The 21,181-nt window shown below is 37.7% G+C and overlaps 1 protein-coding gene across 1 annotated transcript in view; it reads left to right on the top strand.

Moving 5' to 3' along the window:
• atp2a3 (ATPase sarcoplasmic/endoplasmic reticulum Ca2+ transporting 3) overlaps window positions 1–15,928 on the top strand; it is a 54,954-nt gene extending 39,026 nt beyond the window's left edge. Inside the window, exons 11-21 of the mRNA XM_052555639.1 lie at window positions 2,742–2,873; window positions 5,840–5,956; window positions 6,068–6,286; window positions 6,483–6,818; window positions 8,249–8,469; window positions 8,555–8,757; window positions 8,912–8,997; window positions 10,142–10,275; window positions 10,545–10,662; window positions 12,546–12,663; window positions 12,966–15,928. Coding sequence (XP_052411599.1) covers window positions 2,742–2,873; window positions 5,840–5,956; window positions 6,068–6,286; window positions 6,483–6,818; window positions 8,249–8,469; window positions 8,555–8,757; window positions 8,912–8,997; window positions 10,142–10,275; window positions 10,545–10,662; window positions 12,546–12,663; window positions 12,966–13,012 — 1,731 coding nt within the window. The 3' untranslated portion in view covers window positions 13,013–15,928. The remainder of the gene's footprint in view (window positions 1–2,741; window positions 2,874–5,839; window positions 5,957–6,067; window positions 6,287–6,482; window positions 6,819–8,248; window positions 8,470–8,554; window positions 8,758–8,911; window positions 8,998–10,141; window positions 10,276–10,544; window positions 10,663–12,545; window positions 12,664–12,965) is intronic.
• Window positions 15,929–21,181: the final 5,253 nt, after the last annotated feature.

Genomic DNA, 21,181 nt, shown 5'->3' with positions numbered 1-21,181 from the left:
TTTGCGCATTTGGCTTGCATTTCTCATCTCTGTTCCATTGCCATGGTATCATGGTGTCTGCATTGCATAACATCATGCTTATTCCGTGGTTGTCAGTTGGGTAAAGGACAGTGCAAGTTGAGACAAGCCGAAGAGTTTTAAAGCATGCTTCATTATTGAAGGCACTCAATCTAATTTTATGGAGTTAAAAAAGGCCACGTTAGTAATACTTTAAAGGCTGCCATATTAAGCAAATATTTTAAAAGTCTTATTAGTGTAGATAAATAATCACTACCTAATTAAATGTCATGTTCCATCACCATAGTAGCCTGCTTCCTGGAATAATGCAAATATTTCCATAGAGTATCCTAAGAGTGAACTGTGAACTTTAGAGATCTAATAAACCATTATAGATGTAAACACTGGAGCCATGTGTTTGAATGTTGAGTAACAATGTGAGGCTGGTTTTTTATAAAACACACTCATCCACCGTTAATGATTTTTAGGTGCAGCCTAAGTAACTCCTAGTTATATACAGGGTTCCCACGGTCATGGAAAACCAGGAAATATGGGTGTTTAAAATTTTGATTTACAATTTTGGAAAGGTCATAAAAATAAAGACATTAATATAGTAAACAATTAAACACTAAAATGTTGAGAGCCTATATAGAAATTATTTAAATGATTATACGAGGTGCTATGTTGCTGCACTTACTAGAAGTGAAGTGAAGTGAAGTGAAGTGAAGTGACATTCAGCCAAGTATGGTGACCCATACTCAGAATTTGTGCTCTACATTTAACCCATCCGAAATGCACACACACAGAGCAGTGAACACACACACACACTGTGAGCACACACCCGGAGCAGTGGGCAGCCATTTATGCTGCGGCGCCCGGGGAGCAGTTGGGGGTTCGATGCCTTGCTCAAGGGCACCTAAGTCGTGGTATTGAAGGTGGAGAGAGAGCTGTTTATGCACTCCCCCCACCCACAATTCCGTCCGGCCCGAGACTAGAACTCACAACCCTTCGATTGGGAGTCCAACCCTCTAAAAATTAGGCCACGACTTCCCCAATCAGATTAGGTTAGATTTTGTTTGCTACACATTCTCTTGCTCCATTGCTTCCATGTGACATTTAAAGGGGGGGTGAAATGCTCGTTTTCACTCAATATCCTGTTAATCTTGAGTACCTATAGAGTAGTACTGCATCCTTCATAACTCCAAAAAGTCTTTAGTTTTATTATATTCATAAGAGAAAGATAGTCTGTACCGATTTTTTCCGGAAAAACACGAGCGTCTGTAGGCGTGACGTGTGGGCGGAGCTAAAGAATCACGAGAGCCAGTAGGCTTTTGCACTGATAGCGTTTGGAAGCTGTGACATTACCTGAGGACAAAACCAACCAAAACAAACCATTGCTAACAGTCAGATTCAGCGTATATTTATGATCCAGAGGCTGAAATTTAACAAGAGCAGCAGCAACAACAGCGGCTCTATGTGGTATGTACTGAAACTGTATATATATTTGCTTGGCGGTTTTGGTAAATGATTAAGTTCCACTTTGTCTTTTTTTTTTTTTTTTTTTAAGCTGTACATGTGGAAAGTGCAGTTTGATGACAACATCGCATGTTGTTTACTTGATGTGCTTACGCGCCGATAGCTAAGTTAACAACAAAGAGATATTTGAAGCAGTTTAGCTAAGTTAACAACACAGAGATATTTGAAGCCGTTTCACTCACCGCATGCGGTTCCAACACACGATTGTGACCCTTTTTCGTTGGGACTGCATTATCCTTAAGAAATAAACGATGTGCAAATCCGTTGTCAAACTGGGCCTTGTTTGTAAAACAATCATCTTCGAAATGCAGGGGAACAAACACAAACACTTACACAACTCCGTTGATGCTCTGTAAAAATAAACTCCATCCACTGGTCCCTTAATGCTGTTTCTCTTTAGGTAATCTGTGCAGGGTTGTCTTGCCCTGGCAACCAAAAACACACTTCTTTTGTGACATTTCGCGACGCTCTTGCTTTGATCAGTGAAGTCTGTTGTGCTCTCAGTGCTCTGCTATACGGGAGCGCGTGCTCTTCCGGCAGACGCGCCCTCAGGACCCATATAAGGAAATTCCGCTCCATCTAACGTCACACAGAGCCATACTCGAAAAAAACTTTCCGAAACTTGTGACAAACCGGAAGTAGTATTTTTGGAACAGAAATACTCCTTCAATCATACAACTTAATTTTTGAAACTTTGTCCATGTTTAGCATGGGAATCCAACTCTTTAACAGTGTAAAAAACTCAGTATGCATGAAATAGCATTTCACCCCCCCTTTAAAGTGCGCTGTAACAGTCATTTCTGAAGAGAGCGCATTACTCAAGGTTTCTGTTTTAAGTGATTTTGCAACTGCTGTATGCTTTGTGGGGCAGCTGTGGCCTAATGATTAGAGAGTTGGACTTGTAACCCGAAGGTCGCAAGTTCGACTCTCGGTGCTGGCAGGAGTTGGGGGGGGAGGGTTAACGAACAGCGCCCTCTTCCACCCTCAATACCCATGGCTAAAGTGCCCTTGAGCGAACTGAACCTCCACTGCTCCGGGTGTGTGTTCACGGTGTGTTCACTTCTCACTGATGTGTGTGTGCACTTGAATGGGTTAAATGCAGAGCACCAATTCCGAGTATGGGTTACCATACTTGGCACGTCACAACTTTTTTTGGGCTAATAGGGCACTGAATGTTAATGCACTTTTGTGGTTATATTGTCCAACAGGCCAAAGGAGTGTACGAAAAAGTGGGCGAGGCCACAGAAACTGCGCTCACGACTCTGGTGGAGAAGATGAACGTGTTTAAAACCGACCTCTCCGGACTCAGCAAAGTGGAACGAGCTTCAGCATGCAACTTGGTAAGAAGGGAGCCGTGGGGTGCACCATGATATGATACCGACAGCAGAAAAAGAGAACACAACGGGAAGTAATGAAAAACGATAAATAAAGAGATAGATGGATGAGTCTTCAGAAGAAATATAAAAGCTGCCAAAGTTTGGCCAGTGGTGCTAGACAGGATATTTAAAAGAAAAGATATGATACCGTGTATTCACAGTATATATAGGAAGACCACTGGAATTAAACAACAACATCAAGAAACCTACTGCATGCATCTTGTGCAAGCCATGTTTAATAGCTTGTTAATTCAAGTCAGTAGTTTAAAGACTAAAAGAGAAAGACTTGAGGTTTGTGCACACTTGTAGATGTTTATAGAAACCACTCACACATCGCACACTTCTGCATTAGGGAGACTGGGAACAGTGGGGTCTCTCCCTTTTCCTCATGGAAAACATTTTTCTCTGAAAGAGTTAATGACCAGCACCACTGTCTTTTTTACTGACACCACAATCCTTCTCCTTTCCAAAAAAAGAAACCTTTTGTGACACAAACTCCCAGAAACAAAGCATAATATTTAGATAACCAGGCGAGCATATGAAGAGGTTAGCTAAACTTTCCACTGGGTAATGAAAACGAAAGAGACTATAGTGTACTTCTGTTAATACGTATTGATGGCAGACTTTCAGAGAGATAGTGACAGATGACAGATAGTTGGATGGGCACATTGATGGATATAAAGAGAGGGGTTTAATGTTTTTTCATAAAGCTTTGGAAGACAGAGAACACGGGAACCCTTCTGAGGAGTGAGGTCGTGTTGTTCTCAGGGCAGCTGGGAAGGAGAGACACTGGTTTTCTCTCACACATGCAAGCCTTGTTTAGTACTGATCCTGATATTAAAGAGAGCCATGGACAGAGGCATCAAATAGAGACAGAGCATGATGTACAGTACCTTAGGTGGGCACCATACAGCAAGTAAAATATGTATTGAACACATCACTGTATTTATCAGAAAATATATTTCTAAAGGTGCTGTTGACATGAAATTTTCACCAGATGTCAGTAACAATCCAAGTAATCTATACATATGACGAAAGCAAAACAAATAAGTTCATAAATTAAAGTAGAATGACAGGGAGAAAGTATTGAACACATGAAGAAAGGGAGGTGCAAAAAGGCATGGAAAGCTAAGACACCAGCTGAAATCTAACAGTAATTGGAAAGCAATCCTGTCCCTCCTCAGTGGAAATAATATTAGTTGGTTCAGTCCCAACTGATGGCCTATAAAAAGGTGTCTCATGACCAACGTGTCACACAAGAAACATTCAATGATAGGTAAAAGCAAAGAGCTCTCTCAAGACCTTCTCAACCTTATTGTTGCAAAATGAACTGTTGGGGCCATAATCCATAAATGGAAATAACATAATTTCACCATAAACCGGCCACGGCCAGGTGCTCCTCACAAGATTTCTGACAGAAGAGTGAAAATAATTATAATGAGAGTTATCAAAGAGCCAAAGATCACTTGTGGAGAGCTTCAGAAAGACCTGAAATTAGCACGTACAATTGTTTTAAAGAAAAGTACAACAAGTAATGCACTCAACCGTCATGGCCTACAGTATATGCACGCTCACCACGCAAGGCTCTATTGCTGAAGAAAAAGTATGTTGAAGTCCGTTTAAAGTTTGCTGCAACACATTTAGACAAGCCTGTGAAATACTGGAAGAAAAAATTCTGGTCAGATGAGAAAAATGTTACTCTTTGGATGCCATAATATACAATATGGTCAAATGGCACTGCACATAACCCCAAAACATCATGGTGTGGCACTGGCAGAATTCATATAATTGAAGGAAGGATTAATGGAAAAATGTACACAGAACTTAATTTCTGAACTTATTTGCATTGTTTTTGTATGGATTACTTGAGTTGTTACCGACATTTGGTGGTAATTTCATGTCAACAGCACCTTTAGAAATATATTTACTGAGAAAAATGGTGATTGTGTTCAATACTTAATTTACCTGCTGTATATGCTGTTGTCATTTGCTGGAGGTGGTTTCCACCTAGTGGCAACATAATTCCCTTGCCTCACTGAATTTTTGTCCTGCATATCTGGATTGTATGTTTTATATACATTTTTTAAAGTGAATGTACAACAGAAATGTTTAATTTTTTTAATAGATTGTTTATTTAGAAAACACACTACTGTGTGGGGTCAGTAAGATTTTTATGTATTTATTTATTTTTGAAAATACATTTATACTTTTATTCAGCAGAAGACATTAAATTGGTAAAAAAAAATGGCTACTGGGCAATCCAGCTTTCCAGTCAAAGTAATGAATTAGATTTTAAAATGTATTGAAATAAAAAAGGTTATTTTGAATTGTAATAATATTTTACAGTGTTTGTTGTTTTTCATTTGATCAAATAAATGCATAAGATTGTACATATTGAACATAAGAGACTTCTTTCAAACACTAGCCAACCCCAAAACCTTTCAACAGTGGTGTTTGTTTTTCAATGCTAAGTTTAAAATGTATAAACTAAAAATGTTTAAATTATACATCTGTAACATAACTTTGCATGTAACGCAGTGATGCCTTATTGTTGAGCCCTGTGATAGCTTCTCTGAACAACTGACCTCTAGAACCCTCTCCACTCATTTAACATAATTTTGAACTGTTGGTCTTTAACATTTGACATTTGAATGCTGATATTTTTTTAAAGGCTAAATTTTTTTGTTGTTGTAAAATACTGGTGCAGAGTTACATAGAGTCTGTGTGTGAACTCATCTTCAACCACCTGGGCATGATAGCTGAGTACAAACAGTGCTGTCTGAAGGAAACCTTAGAAAAGAGCTGAAAATGACATCTTTCCCAACACACACACAATGACAGCAGTGTTTCACCTTTGTTTGATCTAACATCCCACATTCTTTCTCTCTCTATCTTTCTCCTTTTTTTTTTTTTTTGCTTCTTTCCCTTAGATTATCAGAAAGCTGATGCAGAAAAAATTCACACTGGAGTTTTCCAGAGACAGGAAGTCCATGTCTGTGTACTGCACTCCCAATGGCTCGAACTCTCAGAACAAGATGTTTGTCAAGGTACTTTTAATCTCAACTCACATCTGAAAACCTCTTACATCTATCAATACCTTCAGTAAACTTTGCTGTTTGCATCACCCTTGCTTCTCCTTTCATTCATTTTGTATGTAGGGCGCTCCAGAGAGTGTGATTGACCGTTGTCAGTTTGTGCGTGTCGGTAAAGACCGTGTCCCGTTGACCATGGCGGTAAAGGAGAAGCTGACGAGCACTATTAGAGACTGGGGGACAGGCAGGGACACTCTACGCTGCTTGGCTCTGGCCACACGAGACTCTCCCCCTCTTCAAGACAAAATGGACCTGGAAAACGCTGCCAAGTTCTCCGAGTATGAGGTGAGAGAGTTAGAAACTTTATAAACATCTGTCCATGTTCCAGACAATAGTTTTACCAGTTATCTTTTTTATTCAGTTCATTGTGTATATTATTATGTGCAGTGATGCCATAAAGTATTTGAAGTATTTTGTAAAGCCACTGTACATGTAAATTTATATATCTGGGATAACATGCATAATCTGATTATTTCTTTAGTCAAATCTCACCTTCGTTGGCTGTGTGGGGATGTTGGATCCGCCCAGAAAGGAGGTGATTGGCTCAATAAAGCTGTGCAGTAAGGCCGGTATACGTGTCATCATGATCACTGGGGACAACAAGGGCACCGCTGTGGCCATCTGCAGACGCATTGGCATTTTCCACGAGGATGAAGATGTGGAAGGAAGAGCCTACACAGGCAGGGAGTTCGATGACCTTACTCCAGAGGCCCAGCGAGAAGCTGTGAAAAGGGCACGGTGCTTCGCCCGTGTCGAGCCTGCACACAAGTCCAAGATCGTTGCTTATCTGCAGTCCTTTGATGAGATCACAGCGATGGTGAGATATAGTGGTTAGTTGCTGGTTTGAAAGTTACAAACTGTTCAAATACATCAAAATAGGGTCTGAAATGAACGGCAACAACAACCAGCTACAAAAAGATTGACTTGAAAAAAGTGAAAGGAAGTTGTTAATTGGTTACTATATTAAGAGCTGCGACATATTAAATTATTTAAATAATTTAAATCTATTTTAATCCTTAAATCTGGCCCTTACTTATGGAAGTTCACTTTTATCGCCTGTACATCTTCTTAATTCACAAACTATTAGTAGACGTGCAAAACTTTTGGGCTGAAATGTATTTTTTTAATTCTATTTTAACATGAGAACATTAATGGAATTATTAAGTATTATCCTTAGTATTTAACATTAATTTCATTGTATAATCTAATTGCTATACTTTTGGTTTGAGTAAAAGAAAATATGCTTCATTACCAAGAATGAATACCTTTAAATACAGCCTGTCATCATAATTGTCACAGCTGAACTGTTAATATGAGTTAAGGTGGCAATTATGCAATCAGAGAGCTGAGAGGATCATGTGAAGGATGAAGTCTCTGATTCTATTCTCAAGTCTCTTAGCAATAATGTAATATTCTGCAGCACCTACATCTCTCAGAGATAGACAGCCTTGTCTGTTATGCTAATTTTCCCTGCTGGAGTTATGAGAGCACATCAGTGCTCTTCCTGTTCACACGCTGTCGCCTCCAGCTCTGTTGTATGCGTGTGTCTGTTTGTCATTTGGGGACTTGAGGCATTTCCTAGACATCAGTGTGCACGACAGAGGCTGCTTTGCTTCTTTTAGAACATGAAAACAAAGATTTGATCATACTCTACTTGACCCGTTAATCCTCAGCCTGTAAAAAGCATTTACTAAAGAGCAAATATTATTTACTTTTGGATCATTAAGTCTTTTCATAAGCGTAATATGTTTTGAATCTTTACTTGAATCCACTTTGTTTAAACAAATGGCCTTTTTTCTTTCTTTTTTTAATGTTGATAACACATACACACTCTATAGAACATACCATAGAATTGATTTGGAGGTACTGAGTTATATGTGAGTATTGTTTTATTTTTAATGAACTGACATTTTTTGTAAAAAAATAAATTCTGTGGTTTGTCTTAAAATAAACTGTTAAATTGCAAATTAGCCTGATTAATACAGAAATGAAACAACTTCAGTTTATCTTGGAGCAAATGAACACACACTCGTTGTGTTGATTTAATTACATTTTACAAAAATTATCAAACATGCAGAACTTTTTCCATTTTTTTTTCTTTTTCTTTAGAGCAAATGCTTGTCTGATAAAATGGCACAATTCAGTTTATCGAGCAAAGTGGGCTTTGAAGGGCCAAATGTTAAGTGCTGTGTGGAAAGCCAGTTTGTGTCTATTAAACCTTATACTTCACTCTGTTCTCACTTTCAGACTGGTGATGGTGTTAATGATGCCCCGGCCTTAAAAAAGGCTGAAATTGGCATCGCTATGGGCTCAGGCACAGCTGTAGCCAAGTCTGCCTCTGAGATGGTGCTCTCAGATGATAACTTCTCCACCATTGTGGCCGCAGTGGAAGAGGGAAGAGCCATCTACAACAACATGAAGCAGTTTATCCGTTACCTCATCTCCTCCAACGTGGGAGAGGTGGTGTGGTGAGTGAGAGCCTGATTGGTGTAGTGCCGCAGTTTCCTATCCACATTTACACTCACGTGGGTTCCTTATTTTCCCCCATCCCAGTATTTTTCTGACAGCCATCCTAGGCCTGCCTGAGGCTTTGATCCCCGTCCAGCTGTTGTGGGTGAACCTGGTGACAGATGGTCTGCCAGCCACTGCCCTGGGCTTCAACCCCCCTGATCTGGACATCATGGACAAGCCTCCCAGAAACCCTAAGGAGCCTCTCATCTCCGGCTGGCTGTTCTTCAGATACCTGGCCATTGGAGGTTAATCCAATATCTTGGTTATTCCATAGAATCTAATATTATTGACAATTTTTGCCACTATAAGTGCACTTACAGTTCTTCCCTGAAAACTGCATGTCAGCTCTATGAAGCATCAAATCACACTGGAAGTATTTTACTCTTGTTTTTTTTCTAGGATACGTAGGTCTAGGCACTGTCGGCGCTGCAACCTGGTGGTATTTGTTTGATGAGAACGGGCCACAGGTGTCTTTTTATCAGCTGGTGAGTCAATGATTTAAAAGAAAGTGATTTATTTCAATGAATAGGATCATTTCTCTTATGAAGTACAGTTTTGCTTGAGTTAATTTAAGAAGTGTTTCTGAAAAATGATATGCCAGACTTTTAGAAATATGTTATAAATGAGCTCAGGCACAACAAACTAAAATAATAACTTTATTAATAACACAATGACAGTTCCAAACTTGTTAGACCTTCGTTAATCTTTGGAACACAAATTAAGATATTTTTGATGAAAACCGAGAGCTTTCTGACATTGCATAGACAGCAAGGGAACTACCATGGCCAAGGCTCAGAAAGAGTAAGGACATCTTTAAAATAGTCCATGTGACATCAGTGGGTCAACCGTAACTATATGAAGCTATGAGAATACCTTTTATGCATAAAGAAAAACAAAAATAATGACTCTCTTAATTTTGGGGTGAACTTTAATTCAAAAACTTTTGGGACATGAGTGCAATTTACTGTCACTTTTGGTCAATGTAATGCACCTCTGCTGAATAAAATTAATTTATAAAAATAATATTAATAATAATAAAAATCTTTCTGACCCCAAACTTTTAATAGGCAGTGTAGTATACTTAATGGGGTCAGAATACTTTACACAGTGGAAATGTGATTAAATATATATACAAAATGTTAACAATAAAATACTTAAAAAATATTAACAAGAAAGTATTATAGAGTCATATCAATGATAACCAATAAGAAATCCCAATGATATTGTTTTCTGTAAGAGGATTGGGATTGTTTTGGAATAAAATGCTCCACCAAGGATTCATGCCACAATAACAAGTTGAAAGTGTTGAGTTTTTAGTCTGAATATTCTAAAATAAAGACAGCTGTTCAGTGTCAGGGAGTTCAGATCTCACAGGATGAGCTACACAGCTGCTCTTCGTGATATCACTTCAGTCCCTCAAAGGTCACAAAGACTGCCATCAGTAGGTCAAACGATTTCCTGTCTTATTGCTCTTACATCTTATATGGTGAATATATTAGATGCACTAAAGCACCACCTTTCTGTTTTATTAAGAATGATGCCACTTAGAAAACAAAAACCTGAAGATGCTTAAGATGGCTGGTGATACTGCCCCACACTGACTATAAACGGTCTTCTTCTTGTCTGTAGCGGCACTTTATGCAGTGTACAGAAGAAAACCCCATGTTTCAGGGGATTGACTGTGAGGTCTTCGAGTCACGTTACCCCACCACCATGGCTCTTTCTGTGCTTGTTACCATAGAGATGTTCAACGCTCTTAACAGGTAAGATCTGCTGCCATGGTGATAGCTCTGCATCAACTGTGTAGTTACTGTAAAACACCTTTCAGATGTCTCATGAGTTCGGTGGAGCTGTGCTGGGTCTGTGACAGCTATTGAGTTCATTTGCTTTAAAAATAGTAGGCCTAAATGTCTTTTTTTGCTACTTCCATTCTTCCCTTTGTCATTTTTAATGTGAGCATAACTCAAAGGACTACTTGGTAACTGTAATACTCAGTCTAGTCATTTTAGACCCTTATTCTTCTCTCTTACAGCCTGTCAGAGAATCAGTCTCTGATAAGAATGCCACCCTGGGTGAATATATGGCTGCTGGGGGCCATAATTCTTTCCTTGTCTCTACACTTCCTCATCCTGTATGTGGAGCCTCTACCGGTGAGCGATATACGTTATACAGGAACATCTCTCTTTTCTGTGTCATTATTCACCGTATTTGTAACAAAAGAGCAAGTGTGGCAAACTGTAACTTGAATGTGAAGTGAGTGAGTGAAGTGAAGTGACATTCAGCCAAGTATGGTGACCCATACTCAGAATTTGTGCTCTGCATTTAACCCATCCGAAATGCACACACACAGAGCAGTGAACACACACACACACACACTGTGAGCACACACCCGGAGCAGTGGGCAGCCATTTATGCTGCGGCGCCCGGGGAGCAGTTGGGGGTTTGATGCCTTGCTCAAGGGCACCTAAGTCGTGGTATTGAGGGTGGAGAGAGAACTGTACATGCACTCCCCCCACCCACAATTCCGTCCGGCCCGAGACTAGAACTCACAACCCTTCGATTGGGAGTCCAACCCTCTAACCATTAGGCCACGACTTCCCCTTTTATGTGGGAATGTGTAAGGCTTCCAATATCATCAGTCTATATATAATCTTAAAAACACAAATTTGTAGCATGGATAGTTTTACCAGTGGCTATGCTTTATTTTTCTAGTTATTGATCTGAATTGGAAGTCTAGCACATTCACAGAAAATAGTTCACTTCCTCATTCTTCCTTAAATGAAAAGTATTTACTTATTTAAACAACCATTAATCATTTACTACATTTAGGGCTCATCCACACGAAGCCAGAGCTTTCCCTATGTGAACTTTTTGGAAACAATTGCATAAACACCAACTCATCTCAAGAAATACCTCTGTACACATGAAACCACGGAAACTGACTCAAAACAATGCAGTATACATACCAGACCAGTATGTGGCACTGTAGTTATGCCAAAGAGATACACTTAAAATATAGAAGAACTTGGAGCATGCACATAAACCTTGAAAGATGTAGGATTATGAAAAATGGATCCATCAGCACAAAATTCTTGTACAATACAGAATGTTTATATACAGCTCAACACGTCTCCGTGTGTATGGGCTTTTAGTTACTGTAGCCTCATGTCATTACAAAAGCAATTTCTGTTTTTTATGTGGATCATGTTAATGCAGAACCACCTTCTGAGTTGTAAAAACAATAACAACAAAAAAGCTCCTGGCTTCAGTGCTTGAAGTGCAGCACTGTTTTTACAGGCAAGCAGCTTGTGATCTAGCATTTTCAGTGACTCTTCATGTCTCCGTTTAAAATACTGCTGCTCCACACAAACCACCATGTCTTTAAAAATACAACATCTACCAACCATTTTCACAAATGTGTAATGAGTCATTTATAAATATAGGTCTCCCTGTGATTTTCCAAAAATAGCATTTCTCTGGTTTAACACTTGAAATCTCAACAATTAAGACAGCCGTACATGTTAGCATTGAAATTTTACGGTCCTTCTATAAAAATAAATACTTGACAGTTTATTTTGAGGTCCTTGTTACATTGTAATTATACATGTAAGTACTGAGTAATATTAATTATACTTATAAGTACATTATACATGTACTTTATGTTTAGGGTTATGATTAGGGTTTGGCTTAAGGTTACTTGCATGTAATTATGCCTATTTAATTGTTAAAATAATAGTAAGTACATTTAAGTTGTAATAAGGACACCTTAAAATAAAGTGTTACCCAAAATTATTATTAGTAGGTAGTTTTTTATTGTACAGTACAATAGCATTATTATACTTCTATATTCCTTTATTGACTTAATTATATATTTGAATACTATTATTATCATCATCATCCTCAGAGTTACATTGAATGGGTTTCATAAAAACAGTAGTGACCATTGAAAATCCATATAATGATGCACAGTGTTTCCAGGAGATATTGTTTTCTCTCTTTTCAGACCTCTCATTTCTCATTTTGTGCTCCCCAGCTGATCTTCCAGGTAACTCCACTGCATTATTCCCAATGGATCGTAGTCCTCAAGATCTCAATTCCTGTCATCCTATTGGATGAGGCACTCAAGTTTATCTCCCGCCACCACTTAGAAGGTACAACCTGCTTACCAGAACGTTTCCCTCTTTATGTGTGGCTAACGTGTAATTTCTGTCTCTGATGTGACTGTTCGTAATATTCCAGTCAATGCTTCTGTCTCTTTTATACTGACGTTTTCTGTTTGTTTCTTCCGATCTGTGTCTCCTCCGGCAGTTTAACTTTCTCCTCTCATCTTTTAAAAGGTATTTTCTTTGACTTCAGCCTGTCCGATTCGAAATCACTTTCATTGTTTTGGTCTTCATTTCCTGGAGTCACTATATAACCGCTCTCTCCCTCTCTCTCTTTTCCTGATCTACAGGTGAAGAGGAGGAAAAGTACAGGAAGAGTCGGCAGCTGAAATTCTAGGACAACTTCCTCCAGACACACATGAACACACACACGCCCACCTCCGAGCTCTACAGACTACACTCCATACACACACATTCACACACAAGTTCGTCATCACTCCTCCCGTGTCTTCACTGCATGTCCAGCCACCACTAAAACAAGCAGGGCTTGTGGTTTCTGTTACTGTGTGTGCGTGTGTGTGTGAGAGAGTGAGAGATTAGGCGTGTGTGTTGGCATGTGCATGGGCCTGATTCCATCATGTCAAGCAGTTGTGTGACCGTTTGTTTTCTTTTATTTTGCTTTTAAGCTTTCATATCCTTGCTGTACATAATAGGGCAGTTTCTGGTGCACTTGAGGGAGCAGAAGAAGGTTTGACGTTAAACATTTGGGAATTACGGGTCAAATTCATGAGGGGGTGCGGGGCAATGAAACAATACTTCACAAACAAAATAATTAACTTTACACAATTGAAAAAGAGAGGATAGAGATGGCTTCAAATGAGTCTTTTAATGTGTGGACAGAATGGCAAGTTTCTTAAGTGGTCAACTCCAGTTTCTCTCTCGTTCCTCTCTTTACAGATGGGGTGGCCACCTTCAGTGCTGAGAGCTCATCCTCTTAGCCATTTAGATAACGGTTTACACAAGGCTCAACTTGGCAACAGATATATTTAAACTGCACTTGAATTTAAAAAGAAACAAAAAGATGTCTAAAATAAGTGACATGTAAACCTGAGCATGTTGAAACATACTTCGTTTTAGATTCAAGTATATGTGAAATAATAGTCCCATGTATCTATTTTACCTACAAAAAAATTCAAAACTGTCCAAAATATGTACACAGGATCACAAACGCAAACTGATCCTATCCCAGCCTTCTTCTCTTCTCCACCTATTTTATTCTCTAGAGTGAACTCCATTTGAACACTAGTAACTATGTGCTGCAAGTAAATCGATCCGAATGTGGTGCAGCCTGCCATATGCTGTAAGTATTAATATCTATGGCAGGTTTTAAATATGATGAGAGGGAAGAAGGAGGAAAGAAACCGATTGGTTCTTTGGCGTAAAGGGCAGTCCAGATCTGCAGCATTGCTTGTTGGGACATCTTTGATGTTTAACATTCTGACTCACTCCTCCACACAAACACATGCATCCTCATTATGGAGTGCAGGGGTCTGACTTGAATGTATTTTCACTTGCTTCCTCGCTTATCCTTTGAAATGTATCCAGAGTGAGAGACTCTGCAGTCCTAAACTGCACTTTTCAAGCTTCTTTAATACCGTATGCTGCCAGATGGCTTTTTCCATTTGCTCTTGTTTTCCTTCCTCATGTTCATTTCAGTTGAGTTGACATCGTCATCATGAACACACAATCATCCTTAACACAGTGGGGCTTACATGCTTGACGTACAACATGTCCGCAGACGGAGGACTCTCTACCGCTAGTGCTTTTCTTGCAATTTTGATGAATTCTGCATTTTTTTTTTTTTTATAAAGTAATAATAATGTATTTGACTGAAAGAACCCAGGTGGTTTAGTTTGTCAGTTTTGCTGTTAAGGGTATCATATGCCTTCATCAGTCTGTTGGGAAATGCTGGTGTGCTGTTATCAGACAAATTGGCAAACCAACTACAGTACGCCTGTGCCTGGTGTCATTATGCTTGCCGTGGTAAAACCACAGTGTGAAGAGTCTGTGTCCACTTGTTAGCTGTGACAATGATGTGAGCATCATTTTGTCACAGCCTAGAATCATCTGTTTTGCAAGTAACAAATGTGAGTGGTGTAAATGCTATTTAAAAGGCAAGCTCTGTGTCCCATGTGCTCTCACACTTTTAGCTATTCCAATGGCAACATATTAAAATGTAACTTTAGGGTCAGCGTACTGACATGAGGCAGCAAGGCCGCTCATATTCATCACACTAGCATCTGCACCAATAGGAAGTGTAGGCTTTGTACAGGCTTGCTAATAACTACTGATCCCTTGAACTCAGTAAAAAAAAAAAAAAAAAAAACTAAATACCTGATTGCATGGAACCTTGTTACTGTAATTAATAACCTATACAGTATATTAACTTTTTTTAAATAATGACTTAAATGAAACATTACCACCCGGAAGAGAACAGTGCAAAACTTTTTTTTCTTTTTTCTTTCTGCGTTCAAGTAACTAAAGATGGAGAATATTTTGTAGAACAGTGGAGGTTGTTTATTCATTGTTACAGTTTGTTTTTAAAGGTTGCAGGGTTTTTGTGTCTTTTCAATTTAGTTTAGGAGTTGTAAAATAAAGATAAGAATTGTGCTTTTTGCAACTATAATTGGGTTTGAATGTCTGAAGATTTGTAGTTTTTCTTTGTTTGTCTGTTTTGTTTGATGATTGTTCTGGGAAAGGAACATCTTGAGGTTCACAGAGTGACGTCCAGTAGTCAATACTGGCTTATGAAGTCGTTCTCTTGAAGGGCTTGGTGTGGGTACTGTGGCTCCACAGAAATTAAATGTCTGTGTGTTAAGCAGAAAGTTAGACGTCCACTTTGTAAATCTGTTTCAATCCATATTTAAAAAAAAGAAATGTTTTCACATTCTTGAACGTCTTTTATTGGTGTTTCATCTACATACAGTTTTCATCAAACAATACTGAATGTTTTCATTCCCGAACGTTCTTAGTTGTTCGTTATGAACAATCTCGAAAGGGTTGACAGTCAGGATAGCAAACACAAGATTGTAGTGACGTTTCCCTCCATTTGTTCTCGAGCACAGTGTGGTCCTGAGATGAACCGTTCGTCCTGGACGGCTGTCTTTCTGCCTGCGCACAAACCGGCTGGAGCTTTGCACCCACTACTGAGAAATAATTCTCTGTAAACGCCTTCGTAATATTAATTGTGGATACATAATTTTATATATATGAAAAAGACATGTCAAATAAAGATTATTTATCTTCTAATTTATTTCCATGGTGTTTCTGCTTTATTTTTACGTAGCCTACCTTAAACAAGTTTGGACTTTTAAGTGCAATGCCCACTAGTTGCCACGAGGTGACACTGTAATATCATATAATATATTGGGCTCGCTAACTGGTGAACGCTTCGCATTCGCACCTGTAAAGATAAGCAGTGGGATTCTATAAAATGGGATGTTATAAAATTATTTAAATAACTCGTCTATGTTGTGGTTGAGTTGTTTCTTAAAGGACTCTCTTTCGTGGTGTAGTTAGCACATCGTAATTAGTTACTGAATATCTACATGCCGTTTATTCTTTGACAACTTCAAAGTACAGTTAGTTAATCAGACGCAGCCCCTTCGCGTCCTTCGTCAGTGCATCAAAAAATGAGGTTTGACTGGCGAGACCAAGGTAAGTCCACTGATCTGTCACTGAGAGAGAAAGCCTCTCTCCACGTAATAAAACAGCAAAGCCATTTACTGCATTCCTGTGAAAAGCCGTCGAGACACGTGACATGATTCTTTAGTATTTCAGTGTTTAAAAATGTGCTACTTTATATTCAGAATCTTTGATGGATAGAACGTTCAAAAGAACAGCGTTTATTTGAAACCTATTTAGCATTAGAAGTATTATGAGTGTATAATACACTCCTATAACTAATGTTCTATAACTATGTGCATTATGACTGTCACGTCTGATCAATTAATACGTCATCGCTGAATAAAAATACTTATTTCTGTAAAACACTCTTACGAACCCCAAACGTTTAATAGTTTTAATACCACCTGTTGTATTTATTTTTGAAGGTTTAACTCGGGATGTCTGTCTGCTTTTGTGGTACATGGTTTTAATAAACCATTATTCAATCAGCTTGTTCCCACTGAATCTGTATTAGGCCTACCTAAACCAGATCCAGACAGTATGTGCAGTTTATAATAAACTTAAAAGACAACATATGTTGACAATAGTATAATTCATTCTTTTATTTAGGTTAAAATGCAACATCAGGCAAAATGCATGCTTTATTCCTGATATAGAAAGCAAATACCTTTCAAATGCTGTTTATGAGACTTAAATGAGAAAATTGTCATAAATTAACTCATTCATGGAATTAAAATAAAGTACTTCTTTAATTAAGATTTTATTGTTTCATTTGTCAAGTGTTTTGAAAACTCCAATTCATTTTAGGTCATTAAATCATACATTAGATATATGTATCATTGTATTTTATATTTGAATAGGGCCTGTTGAGCACTGAGGCAGGCAGCAAAAATGATAGGTCATCCTTTGGGCCAATAAGGGGCCCATAGTTGCACTAATTAAGCTGAGCCAAGCTAGTCTTCACACTCTGAGACCACAGAGACTTTAAACCTGGCTAATTATTCTCACCAGACCCAATCACTGACATAACGTGTGATTTACAAATGACCAAGCTCTCTTGAGCGATATTGGAGTTTATTAGATCATGTAAACATGCGAAACAAATAATAGACGATAAATACAAAATAAACTACTGTTCAAAACTTTGAGGTCAGTAAGATTTCAAACATTCGGTGATGCTCCAGAAGGAAACAAGATGCATTAAGAGCTGGGGGGGGGGGGGGTGAAAACTTTTGAACACGATGAAGATCCAAATTTGTCGTATTTTGTTGAAATATAATTTTTTTCCATTTAGTTCTGCCCTTCGTAAGCAACAGAAGATACTTGTATGTTTCCCGGTACACAAATTAAGTACAATTTACCTTGATCTTCAAATTCCAAAAGTTTTCACCCCCCAGCTCTTAATGCATCTTGTTTCCTTCTGGAGCATCACCGAATGTTTGAACCTTTTTTAATGGTTGTGTTTGAGTCCCTCAATTGTCCTTAGTGTGAAAAGATGTATCTTAAAATCATAAAGTCACTGCTTGAAAGGGTTCAAATATGCAAAGATGCTGGAAAACTGAAGAATCTTCAGGACCTTAAAGATTTTTCTGAAGAACGTTGCTCAGTTTAACTGTTCAGAACAAACAAGGGACTCATGAACAACCATCACAAAACAGAAAGACAGTCATGGATCATCAGGTAACAGAACACAGTATTAAGAACCAAGGGTTCCCAAACTTTTGAGTGGGGTTATTTTAATAATTTCAGCATTTTTTTTGTCTTGTGGACTAAATGTTAATATCTTTTATGTACAATATCTTACTCAGGACAGTACTAAATAAAATATAACATGCATTTAGTATGATCTCTCTTATTTTTTGAAAATTACTCATATTTTCACAGATTCTGCAAGGGGTGCCCAAACTTTCGAGCCCCACTGTATATATATATATATATATATATATATATATATATATATATATATATATATATATATATATATATATATATTAGAGGTGGGCATAGATTAATTTTTTAATCTAGATTAATCTCACTGTGATCTTGAAATTAATCTAGATTAATCTAGATTAAAATGGCTCATTCTAATTCTGCCGAAGGCATTCAGCATATGTGTTACCCAAATAAATTTGACAAACAGTAAGTCTTTGAGAAGGGGTTTATCCAGCTAGATGGTGCATTAGAAAAGGGGCTTATCTCCTGTTTCCAAAATGTATCACAAAGTGCTTGAAAAAGATGTAAACTAATTCCACATTGCACAAGGTGCAAACAACATTAATCCAGTTTCACACCAATGTTTTTTTTTTTTTTTTTCAAGTTTGTAGGTGTCAAGGTACAGGAACCAAATAATAGAAATATAAATGAAATATACAATAAAATCAACATTTATTCAGACACCTTCATTTCTCACATTATTACAGTTTTGCTATATATATATCAAAAATTATATCTGGTTTCTGAATAATTTTTGGTTTGACTGTTAGAACTACAAAGAAATTCAGTCAAGAGCCGTGAGTGATTTTAATTTTAATTTTCTTGGATTAACATTAAAAAGCAAATTTGATGTTCTAGGTGTTTTGAGACGTCTTTCTCTGCACGAGCCCTGAACACCAGAACACCGTGGTGTTGAACTGGGCTCTTTCACATATTTTTGTTTGTTCAAAATGCGATTTGCATTTGTTCGTTCGGGTGCAGGAGGAACTTCGAGGTGAACTTCGCAGAAGAGAGCTCGGTTCAGTGTCGCTGTCCGTGATACGCGGCTCTCTCTCTCGTGCGCACCTAACGGCACGCGCTACTCTGTTCAGCTTCTCCGCGTCTTGTGTTTGGATGCTTTAATGTTTAAATCGACAAGCGGTACGGCTTAACAACACGTGAGAAAGATAAGCTTTCGTGACGATGCGCAGCAGTGGCCCGTCAACTGTCCTGAGCATCTTTTTAGGCTTGCCTCAGCGAGTCAGTTATATAAAATATCAAGGTGAAAGTAATCATAGCTTGCTTAGTATGGACCCAGCTCCCAACCCAACTTTGAGAATAGATTAACGGCGATATTTTTTTTATCGCCCGATAAGAGTCTCGCGCGATAACGGCCCACCACTAATATATATATATATATATATATATATATATATATATATATATAGTTATATATATATATATATATAGTTATATATATATATATATATATATAGTTATATATATATGCAGCAATGGTTAGCATATTACAGTTCATAAAGAAATTATTAAATTTATCAACTTTTGAACAATAGTGTATATTATATCATTTTTTTTATTTACAATCATGCATAATGAAGATGATGCAAAACAAGCAAATCCAAATATATATGGTTTTGTTTGGCTAACAAATTGCTGTTAAGGGAATAGTTCACCCAAAAATGGAAAAGTTTTTGTTATTTTTGAATGAACTATACATTTAATATTGCTGTAATCTCTTGCATTTCTTAAAATGTCAAGAACAAATGTGATCTTATATAGATGGGCAACATGGTAATTTAGTGCTTAATATTAGAATTAGGTAACATTTAGATTTGTTATTGAGGCCTAATTTATCCATCATCTATCTCTCTCTCAGCCTTTTCTAATATGTATTCAGATTCATCTTTCTTTCCATTTTTGTTTTGTTGTATCTCAGTATGCCAGAACCATTTTATATAATCCGCCAGTTTTTTCCCCCATACTATAGCTTTATTCTTTTTTTTTTTTTTCACACACTAGCTGTGATCCCTTAATAAGCATGCATCTAAACACCTTATTCAATATTAATAGCTGCACATAATTTTCCCCTTGTTTTGCCAAAATCATATTCCATCTCTGACCCAATTTCTTCTTGAAATATAATATACTGTGTATACTATGTATCTGTATTATACCGTATATTGGACTAAATTCAATCATTTTGATCTTTTGCTTGCTCACTCAGTGGAGGTGTGGGCGATTAAGTGGCATAATCTGTTTTCTTCTGTTAAAAATGAGCCTATAATTAAGCTGTGTATTGATGTAATCTGTGTCATCTCATCTTTGACTAAACAGCGCCTTTAAGAGTATCTTTAGTAGTTTATCAGTATAACTGCATTATTGTTTGTAGACCAGTTTATAATGTCAAAAGAAATCATACACAAACCAGTGTCTCTTGTTACCTGGATCTTTTTTTTTTTTTTTTACGTGAAATGTGACATTTGTAGTCTGATTCACACATGCATTTATATATTTTGTTTTAGTGAAACAAAAACATACAGTGTGAACACTGTGGACTGATTCCCAAATGATTGACTTCTCATTAGCCATTTCTTTATAAGTGAAAGAAAGACATGATCTGTGTGATCATTCCAAAACGAATGACTCTTATGAGCTAGTTATTTGTAATGAATCAAAAACTTACAGCTCTTCCAGTGTAGTTTGATTCATGAATGAATGAGTCTTATGAGCCCATCTCTTTTAGTGAATCAAAAACATACAGTATATTGTGATCAGTGTGGTTTGATTCCTGAACTATTTAACTAAAAATTCAGAAAGACTAGTCTGACTTCACTGAACTGAATCGATCAGAGCAATAACTGAATCAACATATGACTCTCTTGCTGTACTGTATCAAATTGAAGTAGCCGTATATTTTAGTTTGTGCTAGTGAGGCTGTCCTGAGAAATGATGCAATAATCCCACCATATTGCCTTTTCTTTTCTTCTCTCTCAGTACTCAAACATAGAGCTTTCAAAAGCTGCCTGCTTGTCGCAGTTGTGCTCGAGGCTTATGGATTGGTTTTTGATTTCTTCTTCCTTCAGCTTGATAAATCACTCTGACAGCCAATCCCTCTTTCCTTCTCTTCCCCATCTTTACCCCACCGCTTGCTTGTCTATATCTCTTG

This window comes from Carassius gibelio, chromosome B5 (assembly GCF_023724105.1).
Source record: "Carassius gibelio isolate Cgi1373 ecotype wild population from Czech Republic chromosome B5, carGib1.2-hapl.c, whole genome shotgun sequence".
NCBI lineage: Eukaryota > Metazoa > Chordata > Actinopteri > Cypriniformes > Cyprinidae > Carassius > Carassius gibelio.
This window is presented reverse-complemented; position numbering and strand designations above follow the sequence as displayed.